General features: G+C 40.7%; 1 protein-coding gene across 9 annotated transcripts in view; it reads right to left on the bottom strand.

The window, feature by feature from the left end:
- The window catches only part of sox6 (SRY-box transcription factor 6), a 152265-nt gene that overhangs the window by 111243 nt on the left and 14887 nt on the right, over positions 1-26135 (bottom strand). For 6 of the 9 annotated variants that reach the window (XM_074616692.1, XM_074616674.1, XM_074616702.1 and 3 more), the window contains 2 exons: positions 18195-18264; positions 8631-8682 (listed from right to left, as the gene is read on the bottom strand). In XM_074616692.1, coding sequence (XP_074472793.1) covers positions 8631-8665 — 35 coding nt within the window. In that variant the 5' untranslated portion in view covers positions 8666-8682; positions 18195-18264. The remainder of the gene's footprint in view (positions 1-8630; positions 8683-18194; positions 18265-26135) is intronic. The other 3 variants (XM_074616707.1, XM_074616708.1, XM_074616709.1) reach the window with 1 other exon arrangement.

Raw genomic sequence — 26135 nt, 5'->3', positions numbered from 1 at the left:
ACTTCCATTTAGGTCTGTCAAAGTTAACACGATAATAACGCGTTGACGCAAATTTGTTTTAACGCCAATAATGTCTTCAAAACATTAACATAATCGATATTTCGGAGGTTGTACCGGGCTAACTTTGAAAGCAAGAGTGAAGATACTGGTAATGATACGAAAATAAAAAACCTAAGAAAACCATTGGCATCAACCATGTCATACTAGCTTGTCGCAAAGGAGGCTAAATAACGCTCCAAACTTGCGCTATATTCTGGCGAGGAAAAACTGCCATGGCCATTTTCAAAGGGTTCCCTTGACCTCTGACCTCAAGATATGTGAATGAAAATGGGTTCTATGGGTACCCATGAGTCTCCCCTTTACAGACATGCCCACTTTATGATAATTACATGCAGTTTGGGGCAAGTCATAGTCAAGTCAGCACACTGACAGCTGTTGTTGCCTGTTGGGCTGCAGTTTGCCATGTTATGATTTGAGCATATTGTTTTATGCTAAAGTCAGTACCTGTGAGGGTTTCTGGACAATATTTGTCATTGTTTTGTGTTGTTAATTGACTTCCAATAATAAATATATGTATATACATACATTTGCATAAAGCAAGCATATTTGCCCACTCCCATGTTCCTCCTCATCCTCATCTGCAACCGCTTATCCCGTTAGGGGTCGCGGGGGGGCTGGAGCCGATCCCAGCCGACATTGGGCGAAGGCGGGGTACACCCTGGACAGGTCCCACTCCCATGTTGATAAGTATTAAATACTTGACAAATCTCCCTTTAAGGTACATAGTGAACGGATAAAAAATGTGCGATTAATTTGCAATTAATCCTGATTAATTATGGACAATCATGCGATTAATCGCGATTAAATATTTTTATCGATTGACAGCACTACTTCCACTGTGTGAAGAATGTGTCACCATATATCCCACAAATCTTGAAATATAAAAATATCAACCTCTTTTTAACAATTAAACAGGTAAAAATCAAATTAATCAACATTTGATTTGTTTATTTTATGTGCCTGTCTGGGATCGTGTTGTGCGGAGTTTGTGCAGTCTATAAACCCTCCTCTCTGGTGTCAGCAGGGCAGCGGTCCAGCATCAGCCTGGCGTATCAGCTATAAATGGCAGCTACATCACTGCAGCTCAGGCTAAAAATACAGGACCCGGTTTCTTCCGTTTCCCTGTATTCTCAATTGTGTGTGAAACTTAAGTTGAGACGCGCTGTAAAACTGGCTTTATGTGGGAAAAAAATAGTATTGGTTTTGGACCTGTTGAAGTAACAAATCCCCGGTATTTTGACAGCAAAATGCAAAAAAAAATTACAGCACCTTTTCCTCTCTGCTTGTGAGCCAGGTTTTAAGAAAGCTCTCTAAAAGCTATCAAAAGTTCCAAATTTTCCCACAACCAACTCCTGTGGGTGTGCCTGCAAAGTGCTTCACTCCCCCTCTCTTGAAAAGCTCTGAGGGATTGCATCATGGGACGGGGTGTAAAACGATGGTAGCAACATACTGTAACATGGGGGAAATACCTCATGTCGGTTGATTCATAAACACCTTGTGCACTGGCTGGCTGGCCTCTCAGACTGGTCTGTGCTGCGCTGGGTGTAATGGTAGAGCTGACTGAGCCCAGTGCCAAGTCCCTACACTGGCCTGAGTGCTGTTTAGAAGCACACACACACGCACACATACACGGAGTCACACAGATTATAGCGTGGCTCTGTTTTAATTGAGTCTCAGCCTTTGTGGTGTCTGTTATCTCTGACTAATAGCATACATTGGCCCTCTCTCATTATCAGAGTGGGTCTTTATCAGAGACCCTTGTTTGATACAGTTAGAGTTGACGCATTATGAACCGCACACCAAGAGTCAGCAGCGATCTGCATATTCAATAACTTCCGTAATTATATGCGCAATTCATCAGATGGGATGTGATTGCAGGGGAAGTGGAATAGAGTGGAATAGAGAGGAGCAGAGAGGTCTGATTCCTGGAGGACTAAAGTCTAATCACAAAACTAACATGATAATTGAAATCTAAATTGAAAGGCTTAGCTCTCAGGGAGAGTGTGTCAGACGTGGAGTGTAGAAGCGCTATAGTGAGAGCGAAAGAGAGGGAGAGAACGAGTGGCAGGAAAAATAAGATTTAAACTGTGCGTGTAGCGTGTAGTACACAAGCCGCTAACAATACACACATGACGAAATAGGGGTGCTTCACGAATCATACCAATATTATACCAAGCTCCAAACATGACTCCATAATCCAGTTAGGAGGTAAAACTAGCTGGAAGTGAGAGAGCTTTGGTGGGAAGACGTGTGGAGCATTTACACAAAAGTCATGAAATTTGATCTTTAAATATTTCAGTCACTTCAATGCACATATCCAAATCCTCATAAAAGTGGCCACGTTTACAATCATTGAACACTGGTTATTTTAGTTGTGTTGTGATTACTTACTGCCCAAAGTGAGGCCCGCAGGCCAAAGTTGGCCCGTGATATAGGTTTGAGTTGGCCCGCCAGATATTAGCGAGTGTTTTTTCATTTCTTTTTAATTAAAAGAGGCAATCCCAACCGACTGTTTTCAGAGGCTCGGTTTTAGAGCTAATAACATACTGGTATCATATGAGACTAAAGGAAAGGAATCCATTGGTACCATGTCATGCTAGCTTGTGGGAAGGAGGCTAAATAATGCTCCAAAATCAGGCTAAATTTCGGCGAGGGAAAACTGGCATGGCCATTTTCAAAGGAGTCCCTTGACCTCTGACCTCAAGATATGTGAATGAAAATGGGTTATATGGGTACCCACAAGTCTCCCCTTTACATACGTGCCCACTTTATGATAATCACATGCAGTTTTCAGCAAAACATGCAGTTTTTTTTTAATGCAGTGTAAATGTGTTATTTTCGCCTATTCTGAAAATGTTACATTTGAATATTTCTTGAACAGTCTTGGAATTGCATAAATTGGGTATGACTGGAAATTAGCCCAATTGTATTCAGCAGGTAATGGGTTAATTATGTAAAAGCTAAAAGAATATTAAATTAGAGGAACTTGGGATCCTAGTACCATTTTGCATCTTAACAATACAATACAACACAACAGGTGTTTGCTTTAGGCCCATTGACCACCATTAAGTTCCAGTTTTGGCCCTCCGTAGAAAAAAGTTTAGGCGCCCCTGCTCTAAAATAATGTAGAGTTAACTCATGCAGTTCAATTAGCGATTCTTTAGTAACTGTCCTATCTTATATGAGTAATTTAAATCCATTTAAAACAGTCTTTTTTTCCTTTTTTTGGTGTAATACTTTATGAACAAGTAAGGGCAAGTATGACAAAATTCAGGGATATATATATATATATATACACATACAGTATAGTTTTCCTGGTCATGGACAGAGTGTGTCAGAAGGCAGTTCAATAACGGTTCAATATTCCACACTGTCTCCATCATCCCTCTTTGCTTGAGTAGGCCGTGTTATACGTGGCCTTTAAATTCAAGAGGTGACTGAAATAATTGCTTAACAACAATTGTGTGAAAAGGGAATGTCTGCTCTGCATTGAACAGAACGGTCCTCAGCTTACACGAGTGTCTAATCACTTTAAGCTGTTCATTTATCCTTTTACCCGGCAACACTTTGCTACGTCACAGCCTATACAGGAATGCAAATGTAGAAAAAAAAATGGCCAAGTAGCAAACACTTTCTGTGGAATCATACATAATCATATAAATAATCTTCTTTTCAGATGCATCTAATCAGAGAAAGCATTGTGACGGGGCGTTGCACTGGATTAAAGCTGTCCTCCATTTCACCTTAACTCATTCACTTCTCATGTTTTCATCATTGTGAAGGAAGAACTGCAGGAAAGAGAAAAGTCCTCTGTCCCGTTCTCCTCTCCTCCCCCCTTTCTCCGCCGTCCCTCCCGACCACAGGATTCATATTCATCCCTCAATAACGTTTAATTAGTAATGCCAAATTCATTAACCTGTACTGCTGTTACGCTGGCCTCAGCCATAAATTAGTTTAATGTGAGCCGACGTATTGCAGCTGTAATAAGGGACATAAAACTCAAAGAGAAACACACACTGCTCCTCCATAGTCATGGATCATTATAACTCAGTAGCGTTTTAGAGCGGGAGCATTCCTGCAGCTCTTTAGCAGCTCTTAACTATGAGCCCATCAAACACTTTTATATTGTTGTAATGGTTAAGAAAATTATTGGAATGCTGGTGGAAAAAAAGAGAATGTTATGAAAATGCATTACAGCATTTTCATCACCACTTCTCAACCTCAAGATTTCCAATGCTTCATCTAAAGTACATATAATATCATCGAGTGTTCAATTATAGTCGGAAAGAAGCTAAAAAATGCTGTTAAGTGCATTGGTTGAATATTAAGGTGTTTTTAAGATTCATGGAGGAGTTAAGGTGCCAGAAACTAATGCAGAATTGGTTGTATGAGTAAAAGGAGATGCAAGAGACAATTCCAACAGCTTCTGACAGCTCCTTCTAATTGGCCCAACTCTTTGGCATCTTGTTTGTGTTTATTTAATCAGCTGAGGGAATGTGTACATTCTGGCTGTGGGGCATATTACCCCCTTTATCACGAGCAGACATATTACTAGCAGCCTTTTCTGTCAATGTTGTTTTCTTTTAAAAATCTTTAAAATGGACAAACTTGAGGTTTTTGTTTCTCGTGCAGACAAACGGATCCAGGAAACAAGCCGCTATTGTAAAAACCTGAGACGACCTTCGCTGTCCTAGGATTACACGTTGACCTTTCTGCCCCTCTATCCCCCAGTGATCTCGCCTAACAACTCGCACCAAAGAGCCTATTAGGCCTGGATCCCACTTTGTTGTTAAAAAGGGTCTTGTCCTTTCAGAACACTCACTTCCTCGCTTTCTGTTTTTTCAAGCTTAGGTGGCGGAGGAACACAAGTTCATTGTTCCCTCGCAGATGGAAGTTGGAGTTACCAGGGTAACAGCTCTAATCCTCCTTTTTTTACCACTTTTTTCATATTAACAGCCTATCGAGTGCTACCTTTTAAGTCACAGGCAAGAGCGCTCGCTCACTTTTAATTAGCTATGATTCTGTTTGCCAGGAGACAGCGAGATGAGCTAATCGAAATTTACGAAATAATGACGCACTGCGAGCAGCTACTTCTCTCTCCTGAGGCCTGCTCCAAGAATAACAATAATGAGGCCATTATCGAGGATTGCACTTTAAAACGCTGCCCTGCCACCAAAACAGAGGACGTAATTGTTCTGGTGTTTTCCATACAATCAACAACCCATTGTTGATGACTTGAGAACTAAGGGAGCAAAGAATGGGTGCCATAATGATTGGTCTGTGCTGCCATGAAGATCCTGCACAAAGTGTCCACTGAGGAAGGACCTCGATAGACTACTGATTTGCTTGTAAGAGCTCTGGATGAAGACAACTGTCTGGCTTTGTAAAAAAAAAAAAGAAGTCCTTTCTGCTTTTTGTCTGTCTTGCCGCTCAAATAGCCCCCAAGCCGCATTAGAGAAGAACCATTCATACGGTGAAAGGCTGGGAGTCACACAGACTCATGTGAAGGGGCCACATAGTTGCTGGAGAGAATGGCCATTTATATAACCTCCCGCCATTTCACAAAAAATACAACTAGCAGATGATAATAAAAAGGTGTGTTTGTTATCTACAAGAAGAATAATGTATTAACATTTGAACTTCTATTCATATATTTAAAAAAAGTCAATTTAGTTCACTACTCATATATGTCAACTGAGCTTTATCCCACATGTCAAGATGACTCAATTAGATAATTGCATATCTATGCTCCAAAACTAACTGCATTACAAATGCAGCCCAGCCATTTGGAAATTAAAACACCCCAAAGAGAGAAGATTATGATAAATAGAGGATGGAAATTAAAATATTTTGTCAAAAAGGTCTAAACTTAGTGGGTGAGAGCTCAGCGGGTTTGTACAAACACGGTGCTGCACCTATTAGCCGTGCTCCATTGTAACAGAGTGAGAGAGACAGAGCTCGAGGGCAGGAGGAATGCTAAGTGGGCCCCTTAGCCTAGTCAACCTTCAGTGGGTTTCATTTATCTTCATCTTGTTAGACTAAATTAATTAACAATCTCAATGTTACACACTTTCTCCTTTCATTACATCAAATAATGGCAGAAATGTAGGGGGAGGTCCTGCCCACTGGGAGTAGAGAGACTGAAGACATCTCTCTCTCTCGCTCTTCCTCTGCTTATCGCTCTCTCTCTCTCTCTCTCTCTCTCTCTCTCTCTCTCTCTCTCTCTGTTCACATCTCTCTTCCTTCCCTTTTCTCTCTCACCCTCAGTCTCTTTGAGTACACAAACAAAAACCTGTTAAACGTCTTCCATAAACATATAAAAAATTGATCTAAAATGAAAACACAACAAAGAGAAAAACTGTCAGGCTTACAATAACACAAGCATGAATAGTTGTACGCTGCACATTGTATACTTTAGTTCAGAGAACTTTTGGAATTATTGGGAATTTTCAAAAGACAAACTTTGACTTGAACATATAATAGACGTTTCCCCATCACATCTGAAGCACTTTTAAAAACTCACTGCATGTATGACTCAAAACCAAACTTGTGACTCATTACAATAATGAAAAAGCACATCCGGTGCGCTACTGAGATGTGACATACAGTGTATAAAAAGTCAATAACATCTGCACATTGGAGCAGAAATGCATGTTCAGAAAGCCCCCTTTGACCTAATTCAGTTGCTTGGGAAAAAGATACTGGGATTCTTCACTGGAGGAATGTCTGAACTGCCACATCCATCCACCCCTGTTTCTATCCTTTTCTCCCCTTTCACCCCCACCCCCAACCCCACCCCTCAGCCCACTCCAGGACACAAGTCTTATCCAAGCAAAAAGGGCTAACCCTGAAGCAAAGCCTGCCTTTAATCTTGGCTTGATTGTTGAGGCCAGTGTGCGTGATATCTGTCTACTGCCGCTTCTTCTTTAATTAAAACAGACACTGACAGAAGGATGTGGATTAGCGGTGCAATAATGTGTTTACTTTGAATAATCACAGTGTTTCCTCACGGCTACAAGAACAAAAGAAAATTGTTGAGAAGCAGCCAAGGTCAAAGGTCACTTTTTTCCCCTTTTCTTTTGTAGATGTGAGATTGGATGCAGAAATATTCCTGGTGAATTTGAGATATGCTTCTTTCAGACCTCCTCCAGTGTACAGTACATCTTTAGTGCAGTCAGTTATCCACCAAACAGGTGCTGAGAGTTAAACGCTGCCATTCACTTTGTACCGTTAAAAAAAAAAAAGCAGAAATGAGCATAGGCAGCGCGCTCTTAAAAACGTAACATGCTGTATGCCTGAATAACTTCTTTCAAATCAGAGCAGATATACCACACCAAATACATTTGTGTCACCCCTTAAAGGATAAAGCAGATAGTGTACATTTCTGCGTTACATATAATATTTATTTACTGCATCAAACAGTATCAAGTATTTATGAATCTATACTAAATATATGTAATTATATGTAAATGATAAATGGCTCTGGTTGAATATAATAAAATAAAAAACACTGTTTCAGTTAACAGACATAGATGCATATGAAAAAGTCCCTGTTAGTAAAATGTATACAGTATAATTCTGCAAGATTAAATGCACAATTGGTTGCAATTTAAATTCTGTCAGAGCTCAACCTGCTTTTTTTCTAAAGCTCAATCTTACTTTTAGTATGACTTTAAATGATAAATAACATAAATTTGAATGCATGAATCCTATTGAATTCCTGAAGGACATTTTGACTAGCGAGAGTAATGGTATCAAATTGTCCTTTCTTTTTAAAATGCCCCCAACAGTTCTGAGGGAGAGAAAAAAATGCTGTTAATTTAATCAAATAAGTGACCTTTTGAAAAAAGAAATCAAAGAGGATTCATTAGCTTTAGTAAAGTTTGGCTGACAGCAGCTTTGAAAGGCAGATGCTGCTGCTGTGGCTTCTAATGAGCCAGCCCTAATTAGGGAGCAACGCTGGAGCCTAGAGAAGGTAGTCGACTAGGAAAGGAGCCAATGGTAAATACACTCTCTTATTTACTTCCTCCGTGTGTAATGACAGCACAAATTTTTAATTAGAATCACAGGAAGGGTAAAGACAAAAAATTGAAATCTTTATGGTAGGTTGAATACAAACAGGGCACACAACAGGAAACAACAGCACATCACAAGACAGCGGCTGCCTCACCCCAACACCCCTGATTAGGGCGGTTAGTGAGGGAGGGGGGGGTCAAACAAAAGCATGCAGTGTAAAGACACAGAAAGCCTCATGTGCAGGTCCTTTAAAAGGAGAGGATGGAAAGAAAAAAGGGGTGGACAGCTCATCTACATGTAACTTGTTGATGTGTGATTTCAGTCTGACTCACACTACAAGAACACAATCATAACACACAGCTTGGGTAAATATGTCCATGTTTGACATTGTTCAAATACACAGACACATGGGTGCACACACACAAACATGTGCACACACACAGTACAAAGTCTAAAGCTAACAATGTGTCAGAAAGCATAACCCCTGTTAGCCCGCCACCACCCCTTGCCCGACCTGTATGATCCTAAATGGCAACAACAGAAATGAAACTAACCTCAGTAAAAAGCTGCTACGAAGAAAGCCCTCCATGTCAGCGTGTTGGGGTTCTGGCAGGAGAAAATCACAGAGAACCATTTTCACTATGAAACAAGTGATAATCAAGAAGAAAAGGGAGAAAGAAAGAAAGAAAGAAAAACACACAGAGCATACATCTTCCTCCTATAATAAGGCCTGTCTTTAATTAAAGCAGAAATATGGCTACGAAGCCGTCCTCTCTTTTTATGAACTGACATCATTAATTATACCTCTTTCCATCGAGGGAGTGGATTTGCATACAACATCGGTTTGCACTGAGAGCCTGATGATATGTTTGCATCAAATAAACTCTGCCTACTGATCTCTATACGGTCTTTTTTTCCACGGCTGTGTGCAGATATATACATGGGACATCCAGCTCTGTAACCGCAGATCCCAGAGCAGGCCCATGTCTGTTCAGAGCAGCTAACGGTGGTCCAGCTGCAGCCCATGTGTGGCGAGGGTGCTGTGGCTTCTGGGAGCCCGGCCGCAAGGGACCCAAGCTGGGACTAGCAGCGTCAATGAGGCAAAAGGATGTGGTCATGATGTCACCACTTGTAGGGGTCGTTCAGAAGCCTTACCCACAAAATACTGGAGACACATGGCTAAAAATGACTTACAACAGGTTTCCATTAGCCTATGTTATTGGTCTGTATAATATACAATTTTATTCTGTTGAGATTTGTTAAATTGATTGGTGGAAATTGATCCATTATGTTTTGTTTTAAGTGGTAAAAATGAGCAGCGATTCCAGAAAAACAGATTTGTGAATGGAACTTTTGTTTCTGAGATCTCACAACTAACCTTGTAAACGATACTCAGCCACTGAAATGTGGCGAGGAGATGTTGCAAAAATATTTTCAGCATTATAACGTGTTGTTTCACTTCAACATTTCATCACTCCACCATCCTTTCATTCAATTTCTTAATTTAAAAATTCAAGAACTTGCAGATCAAAGTTCCTGCTGTTAAAATCACTACTTCTTTAACACCAACGGAGAGAAAAAAAAAGCCACACATTTGCAACATTAAAGTGATGAACACATTAGCGCATCAATAATCATAATCCAATAATATAATGTACATTATTCTGAAATGGGCCATTCTGCATAATGAGTACTTTTACTTTTGATACTTTAAGTATATTTGATTTAAGTATCTGTTATACTTTTGTACTTTTACTTAAGTAACATTTTGAATGCGAGACTTTAACTTTTAACAGAGTATTTCTACACTGTGGTATTTCTATTTTTACTTAAGTACAAGATCTGAGTTCTTCTTCCACCACTGATCTCAGCCCTTAAACACCTTAAGTTTTAGTGACATGGGTTTAATTTGGCTATTTCTCTCCTCTTGCTCTCGTGGCTTATAAGACAAAGCCTCTGAGAGAATGGAAAGAATGAGCCGGGCCCAAGGACACTGTGCCTTTGAGTCTGGCCAGCACTTAGCGAGGCAGTGGATCCACAAGGCCCAGAGGGCTCAGCCGAGACTTTTCTCACAATAAGGTGTCTGGGGAGGCGGGAGTGGCATGGCTAGGGGCGCTGCAGCAGCTCTGCTCTTTTCTCCACTCAGCTGGGCCGTAGCAGCGCACATAATACCATCACCATGCCACAGCACACCGAGCCAGTGACAACGTGAGAAAACAACCGTCAAACAGTGCAGAGCAGATCAAGCGTGTCTCCTCACTTCTGAGTGCAAAAAGCACACAGGCGGCACACACAAACTAAAACAATTTACCAACACAAATGTGAATTTGCTCTGAACTTACAGTATATGCAAACGAGAAATTAGGAAGAGGAATAGAAACAGAGTTTGATGCAGAAACTCATAACAAGTCACACTGAATGTGTGTTTATTTATTTTTACTGCCACCTGAATCCCTCAGCACACTTGCTAAGTAGCAGCAGAGAAAATGAAATAGATTAGGCTATGCTCAGTTTCTATCTTTAATCTTTGGTCTTATTCCATAACCCTTGTTCTTTCACTCTCTGTGTGCTTGTTTCCTCAGCTGTGTCTGCTGTCTACAGTCCCATTGTGGTCAGAAACAACTGAACTTAGCCTATGGAAGCAAAGGTGCGGTTTGGAGAGCAAAGTGACCAGGAAAAAGTGACCGAGCCACATTGTATTTGCTCTTCTCCAAACACACAAAAAAACAAGAATGTCTTTAAATTAAGGCTGGGCCACAATTCAAGGGCAGGCTTTTTAGAAGCAGGGAGGATAGACATCACTAAGTTGGCCTGGACCAGTCTGAGCAGCACAGCAGCCCTTTCGAAGAATGAGCCGCTGCCAAAAGCTGCCTCTGCCTAACCAAGTCTCCCACCATCTGCAACAAATGTGCTCTATTAAAGCAGTACCATATGGACAACAAGCTAGCTATTAACACGGCTTCAGCACATCCCCTTAACCTAGCCCAGATTTTCAAACTTCCAGTCAAATTGACTGCTGATTTAATGCACCGCCAGCAGCCATGTGGGTCTTGGCACGAGACGGCGCTCTCAGCCTTCAGTCATTAACAGGCTCACGTAGCGCGCGGCGCACAGCGAGACACAGAAGTTAGCCACACAGATCCTACCGGTAACTACATCCCAGGTTACTTGTTATATCCCCCTTAAACAAAGCCATATGAGAACACGTATCCAAAGAGGAGGATACAGAGAGCGAGGAACTCCAACCTTCTTAAGACAAGTAAACCAGAGCTCAAAACACACTATTGTGCGGAGTGGAAACAAGCTTATGAAGCAGATCTACCCACAGAGTGGCAGCCTAACTGGTGGCTTATGTCTCAGTTCTTCCACAGTGATGGAGAGTGCATTTGCTCCCTCTGCATGGATCCAAAATGGCAGTGATTAACCCTGCAGGGTGTGGGGGGGGGGGGGGGGCACTTTAATCCCTGTGGGCCGGGCGGCCATGTTGACGCCTCTCCCCTCTCTGAGTCATAGGGGGACCCACCCACCGCTCACAAAGCCATGCTCTCTTCTCCTCGACCATGACGCCACGGCTATGAGCCCTCTGCTCTACGACCCACAGACAACACACACACACACACACCAAATCAATTAGAGTTCTATGGTTTTAACCCGACTCCAAAGTTCAGTAAATTTTGTTTGTTTATCTTTTCTCCTCCTGTCTCAGCTGCTTCGATACTGTACGTAATTAGAGTGGAAACACATTTCTGCTCTCAGAAGCCTGAATGTCTACAGAGCTGTGGACTTACAGAGACAAAGTCTCGGCAAAAGTACAGAATACAATTCTATTTTACATTTTAGACATGTTAATTATTAACCAATTTTGTTCTCTATGATAACAATATGTCTGCCTGTACAGACCATCATACCACACCAGGGAACACTATCAATTAATATAATTTGTTATTAATATCTATTGTTATTATTTGTATTTTATTTTAATCAGAATTCACGTTGGATCTGCTGAGGATTTATCCAAAAACTGAAACACATTTAGACCTTTTATGTTAACTCTTGAACATGAAACATATACTGTAGATTATTGTTCCACAGCGTCTCTGCCAGTAGTGTCCCTATGCAAATTGAAGTGATAAGCTAAAGACTTCCTGATGACAGTCTAATTAAATAAGCCTTTCAATGCTCTCGGTGGAGCAATGGGATGTGTGAAAAAGGTACTGTTGGTTCAAGACGAGGGAGATCCAGAGAGGGGGGAAAAAAAGCTGTCCAAGCAATCCCAACATCCCAGCAGACAGCTTTACGCCAACTCAACACCCAGTCACATGAAATATGGTGATACCTGGTCCGGCACGTGTCCACACACACACTGACATATTTGCATTTACACCTAGTGTAGTAGCCACGCGTGCACACACACAGACACACCTTATGTTACCTTTACTAATGGCAATAGTGTCCCATTGACCCCCTCCCCCATCCCCTAACACACACCGCACATACACGTACGCTTGCATGCACACACACACACCTCAGTCAGAGCTGCCAGATGAGTAGTGAATTAATTTGTGTGAGCCACTCCAACATTAGGAAGGTGTGTTGAAAGGTGTCTGCTCATGTTTCAAATTAAACGCGCTGCTGGTCAGCATTAGCACCTCGCCACCCGTCGGCAACTGACACTTAGGGGGCTGGGGGGGGATGGGAGGAAGGAGGGGAGCCCATCCGCCGTTCACACTGGAATAATTAGAACATGTCAGGAAGAATTAATTTCCTCATTTTTCAAAAGGATACACAGAAATTACCATGTTATTATATGACAGGGTCCCTGGGAGGATTGGATTAAATTTGATTTCTTGCGCAGCCCACACAACAAATTAAAGTCATAAATAAGATGGAAAGAAGCGGGGCACAGAGCATATGTTTATGGCAATGAGTGAAGCCAAGGGACCAGAAACAACTATCTTCATTTCATTTTATTTAAATCAGGCCGACACCGTGTGTCTGAATGACAGCAGTTGCTAATGGGTCGAGATTAGAGGCTTCTTGATATTAACACAGAGATCAAACAAATTTGACTAAAAAGCAACGGAACGTACAGCGCGTATGCTACTAGATGAGCCTATTCTGCACAGCATGAGCAGCCATTGCTTGATCTACTGTAGGTCTTATCACAACATAACATGCTGTATTTATTTTTCTTTGTCCACTGATTTCTGACTCACAAATTCAGCTTTTTCTTTTAAATATCACACATGTCACAGTCAGAGTATCAGCATGTTTGAGAGTTGTCCAATTCAGTCAAACCCCATTCATTTTGCAGTCAACACTCAACAAGTAAGTTAATGATTGAATTTGCTACAATGAGTGTCATACTGACGGACAAATGACACAAATGTCAAGTATAGAAACAATGGCGTTTGCAAATTGATTCTATATAAAAATATGTACCTTTGTATCTGTATTAAAGGGGACCTATTATGCTTTTGTGCTTTTTACCTTTCCTTTAGTGTGTTATATAGTTTTTTGTGCATGTAAAAGGTCTGCAAAATACAAAGCTCAAAGTCCAGGCCAAAGGGAGTTACTGCCTGAAACGTCCCACCTTTTCTTCCGTAACGTGGTGATGTCACCAAGTAACACATTTGCACAACGCCCTCAAATAAAGCTAATTAGAGTGGAGCTGGAGCATTGGTTCAGTTGACCAATCACAACAGAGTGGGCCAGCTGACCAATTAGAGCAGTCTGGGCTTTTCGAGGGGGGTGGTATGGGGGGGGGGGGGGTATGAGAAAAATTAAGCATAATAGGTCCTCTTTAAAAAACAGATTATCCTTCATATTGTATGCTTTCCCAGAGAGGTTAAAAGCACCATGAAGGAAATAAAGGATAAATCAAATTAGATCTTCTATTTTGGGTGATATTCATCCCAATTTAAAAAGCATATTCAGCTGACCCAGTCTAACAACACAATACTGGACACCATGTCTCTTCTTGGGGCTCAGATTAGACTTGTTACAATTTAATACCGGCTTGCCTGGGAAGAGTTTTTCAACTCTTTCAAAATGGGCCGTCATTAGAGTCTAGCACTCCCCCGGGCACCACAAACTTTAAATAATTTGCGAATCAATTAACTGGCTACTCTCGACGCAACAGGGATTTCACACTCCAGGGTCGCGGTGCATTATCAGTTGGAGACGATTCATGGCGTTTTGGGAGAAAAGTTCATGGTTGAAATCATTAATTCATTTTACCGGACTTTTAGTTATGCATTACTTTCCACAGCTGGGGTAGCAAGAAGATTAATGGCACGTTCTTTGGTCCTGTTTTCTGCCGTATATAGCTGCTAGGTGAAACTCTGTCCTACGGTATGAGAGAACATACCTTGAGAAGCAGGACAGCAGCCAAGTCCATATTAGGTTTTTATTCTTCTGAGAATGAAATAAAGTCCATCAAACCTTCAAATGATAATAATAATAATAATAAACTCAGAGGTTAGCTCCTTTTCATGTGATTAAATATAGACCGTACTTAATCACCCACTGTAAAGAGAGCCTAGACAACAACCCACCTAATCAAATTGCCAACACTAAAAGCATATTAAGCACTTCAAAATGTGGTCATTCATGAGTAATACAAGCTATTAATTGAATGCAGAGTTTAGGATGATGGATAAAAGTTCAGGCGGGGTTTTCCACATTCTTGCCAGGTAATGACATGTACAACAATTAGTTTTCCAGATTCGCACTGGGATCCTCGGAGGTAATCGAGGCTGATGAAATTAAAATCTTTGTTAGGCGCTCTTTGTCAAGCGGTCTCCGTTCAGCAACATATTGACCATAATCACTGCAGGGTCAGTGGGCTGAAGAGGCCCATTTGATAAATAATAGATGACGAATAACCATTCAAAGGTTATTCATTTTCAATTTATGGTGAAGTGCTGTTTATTTAATTTCTGACAGAATGTGTCCCCCGCATCTTCCCCTTGAGTGGTGCCACCGATAGCGAGAGCGGTGAGACTATGAGGCTGTTGATCATTAGTTAAATGGGACACGCTAACAAAGAGTGTATATGGCCTCTTCAGATGGTCCAATATATTCTCAGGTGTTTCCAAATGAGATTGTAGGCGTGTAATTAAACTTGTTCCATAAGCGCTCCAGACACAAACTAAATTACTTGCTGTCGTGTTTTGAGATTAATTAAACCTGTAGGTCAAAGGATCTAGACATCGGATTGTATGAGGATCCGACTTAATGTCTCAGAAGAGCGGGATGGCAATGAATGCCAGCCCACTACGGCTTCATGTGTTACTTTCTTTTATAATAAATACTGACATGTGCCTAATAACATTACAGTAACTTAATAACATAACCATTAACACTTTAGTATCAAGTCTGTATTATCAAAACTTCAGGAGGCAATTTATTAGCTACCTGAGGAGGAGTATTTTTAGCTGGACCAGCAGGGGGAGGTAGACATAGCTGACGACCATAGACTGTATATAAGAAGTGGACGTAGTCACTGTGATGTCACCAATTGGTTTGTGGACTGCCGTTCTGAAGCCTTGAGAGTCATTTTGTCCATCGCATCTTGGTTTTTTGCAACCAGAAGTGACACGAGAGGGTGGAGCTAAGTACAACCATATGCTGAATAAGACATTTTTAGGCGACCAAAAAGGTTATAATTAACTTTCATGAACTGAAAACACACTGTGAAAGGGTTAAAGTTCAAAGACGAAAACACGGACAACTCCCAGACCGGACGACGGCGTTTTAGCGACCTGTCAATCAACCAGAGGAGTCGCCCCCTGCTGGTTATAGAAATAATGCAAGTTTAAGGCACTTCAGCATTGGCTTCACTTTTCCAAATCGGAGGTTGCCCACTGTTGGCGACTAGCACAAGTAGATTATTCATATTCTGTTAAGTATTTGCAATTTTTTCAAAATTATTTTCAAACGAGCATAGTATAGCTTTGGTAAAGTAAATGATCAGGTATATAAGACTTGCTCACCGCACTAGTTGATTCAGTTAGCTAATATTAGTGTATTGTTCTTAACATTGCATTCAATTGTGCTCATGTTCTAAACAAAAATGGCATCTGCTCAATGCAGTACATTACTGTATTTCAACTGAGAAGTGTTTTATTGTGGCCACTGTCTGATTTTATTATTACATCTCTGTCAACAACGTGTGCAGCAATGTCTTTTATTGATGCGTACACATGGCTTTTAATAACTTTGTGTGATTAATTAGATGCTCTATTTGTGTTCATCTGACTGATGATGACATAGTAAGACCATTTTACGAGTTCGAGCCATTCACAACAAACTCAACTAAACTAGCGTGCAGCAGCAGCAGCAGCAGAGGAAGCTCGCTGGTAGACGGGAGACAGTGTGTGGTGTGATTAAACAATAGTAAACGGCCATGAACTTTGAATTCAGGGAGACATTTCCCAGCTGTTATTGAAGAGCTCCTCAACCACATTAATATGACTCCCATGATATCGCCAACTGACATTTCGAAGAAAAGAATAATATCAATGAAGTTCCTCGCCTTTATTTGCCTAATATCTAAGATACATTTTTATAAGAAAACCTGCACGAGCAGCAGCTGAGCAAAGATTGTTTAAGTAATATTTTTATAGATGCAGAGAGGACTGAAGTATTCTCTGTTCTGCTTTATTCTTTAAAGCAAAATACTGCGTTTCATTGCAACTGTTTTACTGTATTGCTTTGAAATTTAAACTGACATATATTGGTCGACTAGAGTTATACAAAGCTTGATCTGTGACTGACCCGGGTTTAACGTAGGTCTCATACTGCTGGATGGTGGAAAAGGAAGCTTTACGATACACAACTAGTACACAGTTGATAATTATTATGGCATTATTATCTAAATGTTGTTGCATTAACTTTTCATAATGAGACCAAATAGAGTTCCAATTTATTGAATTTTGTTGACAATCATGGATTAACCCATGAAAACATGAAAGTGTGCGATAGTGGAAACACTGTAGTCGTCAAGGTTCAAATTAATTTTGGGCATTCAAAAATATGATGGAGATGGAGATGTTTGGATATTTTAACTCGGCTTCTTGGCTACAGAGTAGTTTTGGTCAGAAATTGGCGCTACAGGTTACGCATGGCTGTAATCTGCCAGTAGAAGAAGTAGAGGTTGTGAACTGGAAACAAAACAAGTCGGCTTGGCCATCTAATCCATGTACGAAAGAAAAATGGAGAGAGGTCTTCAGGAATTTGTTTCAATTAGGCAAGTTATAGTTGTTCTTTCATGTCAGCTAGTATAGGCCATGTTTCATGTTGTCCGGAGTCGAAGACAAGCATTCACACATGATGGGAATATCCGAGAAGACAGTGACAGCAGGAACAGCTGATCAGTCATGTGAGTTAAATGTTCGCTACGTTAGAATTTATTCGGCAAAAGTGTTTCCATAATCCATTTAACGCATCAACTCTTTTTTGACAAAAAACACATCACGCAATTGTAAAAACTTTAGTTTAAAGTTTTATAGAATTTTGGCGTTTCCATACAGCTTTTCTAATATAATATTTCAAAATGCGCGTAAAAATACAGCTATTGTCACAACAATACTTGATCTTCCAATATTATTTCCAAGGCTTATTCTCAGCTAATCACATTCAAGGTTTCACACTTGTAAAAAAATTCGAAAAGACTTTTCTCCAAAGGCTGACGGGTATTTTATATAGTGGGGGACCTTTTCTTTTGTAAGGCTTTAAATAGCCATATTAAGATACTTACTATTAATAAATATTAAAAACCCTGATTTTACCTTAAAATTGCAACTCTCACACACACACACACACAAGAGAGTGGATTATATCACACAAGGAGCAGTAACATGTAAAAGAAGGAGAAAGAAAAAAAGAATCACACAACACAATATTGAAGCAAAACAAAATGCAAGAAAAATAAGTTGGTGGATGTAACGTTTAAAAGGTCTGTCAGTAACTTTGTGCCTATATAACCGTCTAATTGTGCATACATTGTGTGCCTATCCGATTGTCCACCTCATTTGATGCAGGTGTTCAGTGTGGGTGAGAGACAGCGGGGGTGTACGAGACAGAAACAGCTGAAGAGGCAAATTGATACTTACAAAAACTGAAAGACTCAATCCCCAGCTCCCAGCGATCACTGGTCGGCTGATTTTGAATTCATGTAAAAACCTGAGAGCAAAAAGAGAACAGAAAAGGGACTGTTTTTAAATGTGTCTGCGATATCACATAATTTGTATTAATAACTACTGTATAAATATCTTGCATTTGACTAAACCATTTGTGCTCGCAACTGGAAATTGTATTGGAAGTGCTCTCTGGGCATGCCTAAGCATGAATGTGAAGCCATTTTCAAAATCAGACAAACAGTTTTGAAAAGTGAGGTTTTCTTATCATACTATATCTAGTATTTGCACACACATTACTTCTGTTTTTGCAATATACTCTATTATATTTTAGGAAAAAACAGTAGTCCCATGAGCCTAAATCCCATATATAGTATGATAAGAAAATTGATGTATCTCAGAAACTACAAGGAGCACAATCAAGTATTTGGTATCTATGAACTCATAACAAGTTGAATATTACAGATATGCACACATATGTAAGGAGAAAAAAAGGAATAAATACTATGGAAACTATTTAATAAACACAATGTTTGCGTTTTCCTTAACTTTTCAAAAATCCTGAATTTGGCTATTAATGAAAATGTGATTTTTCACTTGCCCAAATTCAAATTTTGACCAATCAGAACAAATATTGTGGCATTTTTCCTCCTTCTTTCTTTTAGGCACAAATGGGTTAAAAATCCACAAAAAAATACAACATTAAAATATGGTTATTAATTATTTGGATTGCTTTCATTTGATTAAAAAAAACACGATTACATTTGGAACATGGTTAAAATCAACAAGAGTGCTAGATAAGTGTATTTACCTACATCAGGACAAACAGAGAGAGAACAAGAGGAAGAGAATTGAGGCCATAGTGGCTGTTGGCTGAGGGTCAGAGTCTCCACAGCTGAGCTAATGTAAAACAGCTTTGTTAGTGTCTGACCTCCAGTCCTCACAGCTGTCACCAATGGGAATCCGTCCTAGACAATGTTTAAAATCTGCTTCTTTGCTACCTCATTAATCTGTCTTCCAGTTGGCGGATTCCACTAATAAACAGCTTTCACATAAAGCGGTTGTTTTATTTAATTTTGCTTTCTTTCTTCAAGCGCTGCCTGCTAATGATTTATTTAGGGGGCCATGCTCTGCTAGTTTCAGCATGTTTGCTGAAGTGCTGCAACTTAAGAGCTTTGTTAGAGAACGCAGGAATAACTCCAATAGAAGTGATGAAAATAAAATGAAAATAGAGAGATAACCACTCGCTAGCTGGAGGGATGGGGACGCTGTAAGCTCATTCATGTTCATTTTCTCACATTATCTTGTTTTTCACAATAAGCCAAGATCTCATTACCAGCTGATTTATACAATTAGTCCGCCTCAGCACTGCCAATTAAACAAGGCCAAGGGTTTTTTAAGGTCACGCTTAACTGATCTGTCACTAATTTGCACCGCAGCACCTCAGTCTCCCCATCATCGGGGCCAATAAAACCACCATCAACAAGACCAGATAAATGTGCCGACTGCCACGGCATTGTTGTCGGAACGCAGCAAGGAGTCTGCTACGTGGGAGGCTGGAGGGCTAACAGAATGAACCAGATAAAGGCAAGAGTTACAGACGGGTCTGAATGTGGCAGCCTTGAGGCTGGAGGTGACAATGGGAGAGAGGGGACCCAGGTGACCCCGGCTGAATGGAGAGCTGTTACATGAATAGCACCTCGGAGTTTAAAGTCTACTCCTGCCTCTCCAATAACGCTAAACACACACTATTCCACTGTTCTGAACTATGCTCCAGCTGCAACCACCCACTCCTGTACACACACACACACACACACACACACACACACACGATTATCTTGTATTAGTAGCTATTCACTCGACACAACAATCCCTGCCTGCTGGATAAACCACATATTACATGGATGGTAATTTATTAAACCAGCCTTTGTCAGACATCTGACTATAGACTTAATTCCTGTTGTGCCTAAATAAATGAGAGCTCTTATAATTACACAGAGTAGACATTAACAAACCTTTGAATCCATAATCTGATGTTAATTGGGAACAATGAGGTAAATAATAAATGGGGAGATGTATTCCTTTTTCATTGGTTATTTAAGTTAATTATTTGTGTGAGGGAGAAAAAAAAACAAAGGAATTTATAATTGCAAATAATGAGAGAACCCAAATGATATTATAATGAAGCTAATGTAGTAATCCCTGTGGTGTAATAAGAGTCAGCGTTAACCGACCTATTGTAGCTGCATGTAGCGGTTTCTTTCCTGCTGTGAATTCGACCTACAGGCAGGAAACATAAAACAGGCACCCACCCATTCCTAATTAGAGGATCTGGGACTTATTAAACACAATTTCAGTCAAGCCCAAATTCTAATTATTAGTTTTATCACAGTTTTCTAAACAAATTGTCAACACACTTGAAACGATATATTTATTTTCCATTATTATTTTTTTAATAAACTGTGAGGGTGAGAGGAAAAGGAAATTTGGCCCCATTAGGCCACAAGTGAACAGTCACAACACTGAAAATACTGAGAATACAGGAGGTTTAGCTCTCAGATACAAGAATCCAAACAGACTGATGGAGCTGAACATCAAAGGAGCGGCGACAGAGAGCTCACAGCCACCTGTGGCATTTCTGTCAAAGAGTGGCCTTTTCTCTAGCGTTGGCTGGTCATAGCTACCTCACACACACGCACATACACACACACACACACACACACACACACACACGAAAGAAATACATGAAAATGCAAACGTGCACATTCAAGTCACCGCAAAAGCTTTCATATGTAGCAAAGCAGAGTCGGAAATTATAGCATCATTTCCAGTGCTGACATTTGTCAAGGAATCGCACGCACACACTCTTTCAGTAGTTAAACTCAGTGAAGACTGGAGCTGCAACGATTAATCAATTGGTTGTCAATAGGGCTGTCAATCGATTAAAACATTTAATCGTGATTAACTGCATGATTGTCCATAGTAATATTGTATACACCTGTATATATTTATTACAGGAAATCAATTAACAATATAAAACAATGACAAATATTATCCAGAAACCCTCACAGGTACTGCATTTAGCATAAAAAATATGCTCAAATCATAACATGGCAAACTGCAGCCCAACAGGCAACAACAGCTGTTAGTGTGTCAGTGTGCTGACTTGACTATGACTTGCCCCAAACTGCATGTGATTATCATAAAGTGGGCATGTCTGTAAAGGGGAGACTCGTGGGTACCCATAGAACCAATTTTTATTCACATATCTTGAGGTCAGAGGTCAAGGGACCCCTTCGAAAATGGCCATGCCAGTTTTTCCTCGCCAAAATGTAGCGCAAGTTTGGAGCGTTATTTAGCCTCCTTTGCGACAAGCTAGTACGACATAGTTGGTAGAAATGGATTCCTCAGGTTTCCTAGTTTCATATGATGCCGGTATCTTCACTCTAGCATTACAAGCCTGCAACAACCTTCGAAAGATTGCTTGCGTTAATGTGTTGGGGTTCGGGTTTTTTAGTTAGATGCCTGAAATAAGGTCTGTGGTTAACACAAGCTGAAGAGATTTTAACGTTTTGTTGTATGACAGAAATATATCAATAAATATCCCACTCGTGAAATTTGAAGCCTTTATATGTTTTAAAAAAGGTGGTTGCTAACAAGTGGCTCAATGAAACTACTTAACGCCATCACGCCGACTCGTCCGCCTTTACAGCCTCGTTATGTTACTCGCGTTCATGCGACCATGGTGTAGTTCATTTATAGCCTAACGTTAGCTTTTTACTTCTAGCAATTGCATTTACACTTCAAAAATCATAAAGTGGTGTTCATTTGTGGAGATTATCTTGCTGAACAAAATGCGTAAGTCTCATAAAAGTGTGTTTGCCACAGATCTTATTTTCTGCAATAATCCAAAACCCAATGGAAAAATCCTATTGGCTTTTTGTCGAGGGAACCAGGGCGATGCTAACTTCCTGGTTGGCCTACAAAAATATGCCAACACACAATTGTCTGGGCACAACACTCGATTCAAATTCCACATTTCTGCAATGATACAGTGGGTACAATATCAGGTTAACCCATTAACTTGTACTCAAACCTCCCAGAAGCTGCTCGTGTAACGCTCCATAGAGGTCAGGCCTACACATCAAACATACTGCACGTCTGCTGGAAATGCCATTTGAGCTGAAGCCTCATGTACAGTAAATGTGAAGGAAAGCGGTTTTACAGTCACAGCTCAGAAAGATTCACTTTCAAATCAACTGAACCTTCAAATTCCAGACATGTGTTCACGTACGGTGCGGGCTATACGCTTGATTTAATTTCCCCTGACCATAACAGAGCGTTGTGTTTTTCAACCGTCATGTGACAGTGGCTCAGTATCAATAGACAACATCACCACAACTGTATACAGCACAGGGGAGACCGACCACTACACAGCTGTCCCGACCAAATTCAGGTTTAATGTTTCATGTACTTTATATAGTATTAAAACTACTAAATGTGGGACATGTTTAAATCGTTTACGTGCCTGCTGCTGCGCACATGCATGTAAATGCACGTTTCGTCGTGTGTAGTTCTGTGTGGATATGCATGAGGCAAGCCAAAACTTGTACTTCAACTTCTGTTTGGAATTCATCCAGATCTGCAACATGTTAAATCCTCCGCTCCAAATCCTCACTCTCTCCTGCGTCCAAACGCGCTAAAGTAGGAATTCTGCCGAGTTAGTTATTTTGACAATAGAGGTAATCTATGCCATCAGCAGGCTGCTCCCTACCTGGATGCTGTGTGGTTATCTCTGCAGAAGCAGCAGCCACACAGCCAGTCAGGCCGGGGACTGCATGGGGGGAGTTTGGGATGCAATGAGGTGAGGCTATAACAGTGGTCCCAGGGGAAATAGGGAAATGGGAGGAAGAGGAGGAGGGGGTGTAGCGTGGAGGGCGAAGGGGGTGAAGCTCAGAACATTCTGGCACAGATATAGTAATTGAACACATGTGATTGTCTGTTAATATCCAGTTCCATAAAGTCAATCCTCTCTGCAGAAGCATCATCTGTGAAATATGAAACGACAGCTTCCATGTGGTGAGTAATCACCATATAGCGGGGAACGAGAGGACGTCGCTGGTCAGGAAACAGCCATGAGTGTTCAGGTAGACTGTGGTGGACACTTTGGCACAGATCGTTTGGGGGAGTCATTGTTAGCTCATGGATTTAGTCACTTCCTACTGCGGTGATAAACTACAGCGGTGGACTAAAAATAAAAAAATAAAAATAAGAGGTCCAGTGCTTTGTTGTAACAAAGACAAGCTGTATTTCTACAAGAGATCCACCATATCATTGAGTTATTTGGTGTTGGAAACAGGTCAATCACGTGCAAACAGCTGTTTCATGCTCCAGCACACAGTTAACTGTCAGAGCCTTACAAATCTCTCTCCTCTCCTCTTTTTATCTTTACCCTCTGTCTCTCTCAAACTGCCCTTTTTTCTCCTGTGTCTGGCTGATCCTGTCCTGACGCTGAACTACAGTAAGACTAGACGCTCAAACAAAATGTCTCGCACCAACGTGTCAGGAGGAATGACTACCAGAGCGTCACCCCAGTTAAAATAATCTTTGTTGGGGGGAGTGAAACAGTGGCCGGTATTTTGGCAGAGCTGAAGTGCAATAGTATCAGATAAAGCAGCAGCTATTTCACTCGGAGTTTGTTACGAGCCTGATACACAGATACAGTGCTCTGGCTTTCATGTGCTGCTCACATTATCTGTCATTTCCTCTGCGTCAAATAACAAGAATAAAAGTCTATTTACTGAGCGACTGGGTTGAGGCCGGGTGAAGAAGGAAGAAGAAAAAAAAGAAACGACCAGCAAATAGAATGTTTTTCCTCCACGGCGGACGGCGCTCAGTCCCCAGCGTTCCTAACAGGCGGGCGTGCAACCTATCAATTCTCTTTGATTTCCCTCTCACATATTCTTCACTCCAAAGACAGAGAACACAGAATAGGCTTGTCTTTTTGCACGCTGATGATACCTCTTTTCTTAAGATATATATACACATATTTTTCTCTGTGTTTTTCTTATTCAGTGTGGGATTTGTGCATGTTGGGGGCCGCGGGTATGAAAACATGTCTCTCCCTCTCTCCCAGGTAATGTCTTTATTTTCCTGGACCCATCTTCTAGTTTACTGCGTGGTGGCGTTTCTCCCCTCTTATCGCCTGGGCCCTCACGGGGCACTTTAGCCCCTCAAATCCTGTTCACCACATACTGGTTTTAGAATCTGTGAAATGAGTGCTAGAGAAGCGTGGCCACAATGTGTGCCTGTGTTGCTACTGGACTCAAATGGGCTTGGTGCTTTTTTTTTTTTTGTCCAGGGAGATGCATAAATGGAAGTTTTTAACACCTCAAAAGGAGGCTGGGCCTTTGTGGAGCCACACTAGAGAAGGCTGCCAGTCTCCCGAGGAGGCAGACACACTGAGTGCTGCAGGACAAAGAGCTAGAGGAGCAGAATCAGCAGGGGCATCACTCTGCTTCGGGCGGACACACACATGTACACCCACATATACTGTATGACTGCATATGGAGCAAACACATGCACTCACACACAAATATTACAAAAGGTTGGAATGGCATGTTCCAACTATCTCAAATGGGCACATGTCAAATATATCATAACAGTCGTATTATATTTCCAATCTGATAAATTAACCGTCTCTAACACCTGCAAATGAAAATCTAACAGCCTGCAGCAGTAACCAAAGAATAATTCATCTGAATAAACCGCCCGTTAAAATACAACATACAGTAGCTAACTGTAAATAGATTCATATGTGATTGTACAAACACGCTCAATAAAGATGACAAATACAAACCAGCGCAACAAACGCCGCCATTTCCTACTTATTGATTTCAGCTCCACTGTTTGAAAATAATTCCCTCATTTCCATCCCAATTTTCCTTATTGAAATTCTTTTTTTTATTCCCCCGAGTACAACCCAACAGCTGGCATTTACAATCAGTCTTTATGCTGTTTAGATGTCTACAATAAGCATTTAGATGCAAATATCTCTGCCTTGTACAAAAGGAGTTGCAACTTCTGTCAGAAGCAACATAATCAACCTGCAATTGTCTCCTGGCTCTGAGTGGTTTCCAGTGACAAGGCCCTAAGCCGTAAGCATCTGTATTCAAATGATTCCCCATTTCAGGCACGCTTTAGTGTGGATATTTTCCAACAGTACCGCACTGAAAATCAATCACATGGTGAATTAAACCAGAAAGGAAACGACTGATCCATAAATGATCAGGTTACAACAAGGCATTGGTGTCCGCAAATTATTCAGGGTTTTCCTTGTTGGAGGAGAAGCGGGGACGCACCGTTTGATAGTGGCCTTTACCACCGATGACTTTTATTACCGTCGCACGTATTTCCATTTGTAGACGCAGGCTTAAGTTGGCAAATAATTGTTTTAGCGGCGAGCTCAGCACAATGCAGGCAGACGACTTTAGCTGAGGCCATGTGCGAAACCCAGTGGTGGAAGAAGTACCAATACCACGATGTATAAGTACTCCATTACAAGTAAAAGTCATTCATTTAAAATCTTGCTTAAGTAAAAATATTTTAATCAAAATGTACTCAAAGTATCAAAAGTAAAAGTACTTGTTTTGCAAATTATATATTATTATATATATACACATTATATCAGTAGTTTAGTTCAGTGCTTCCCAAACCTGGGGGCAGACTCCACAGGGTCACAAAATAAATCTGAGGGGTCGTGAGATGATTAATCGGGTAGAAAAGAAAAAACAAGTTCTGCTACGCAAATTTCTATTAATACTTTGGACTAATCTTCTCTAAAGTTGGAGAATTTGATCTCTTTGGGATTCACACAGTTATTTAAATGAAACTATTTGAAAAATGTGGGGGGCCGAA

This window comes from Sebastes fasciatus, chromosome 2 (genome assembly GCF_043250625.1).
Source record: "Sebastes fasciatus isolate fSebFas1 chromosome 2, fSebFas1.pri, whole genome shotgun sequence".
Lineage (NCBI taxonomy): Eukaryota > Metazoa > Chordata > Actinopteri > Perciformes > Sebastidae > Sebastes > Sebastes fasciatus.
The sequence above is the reverse complement of the archived record's forward strand: the minus strand, read 5'-3'. Positions and strand labels throughout refer to the sequence as shown.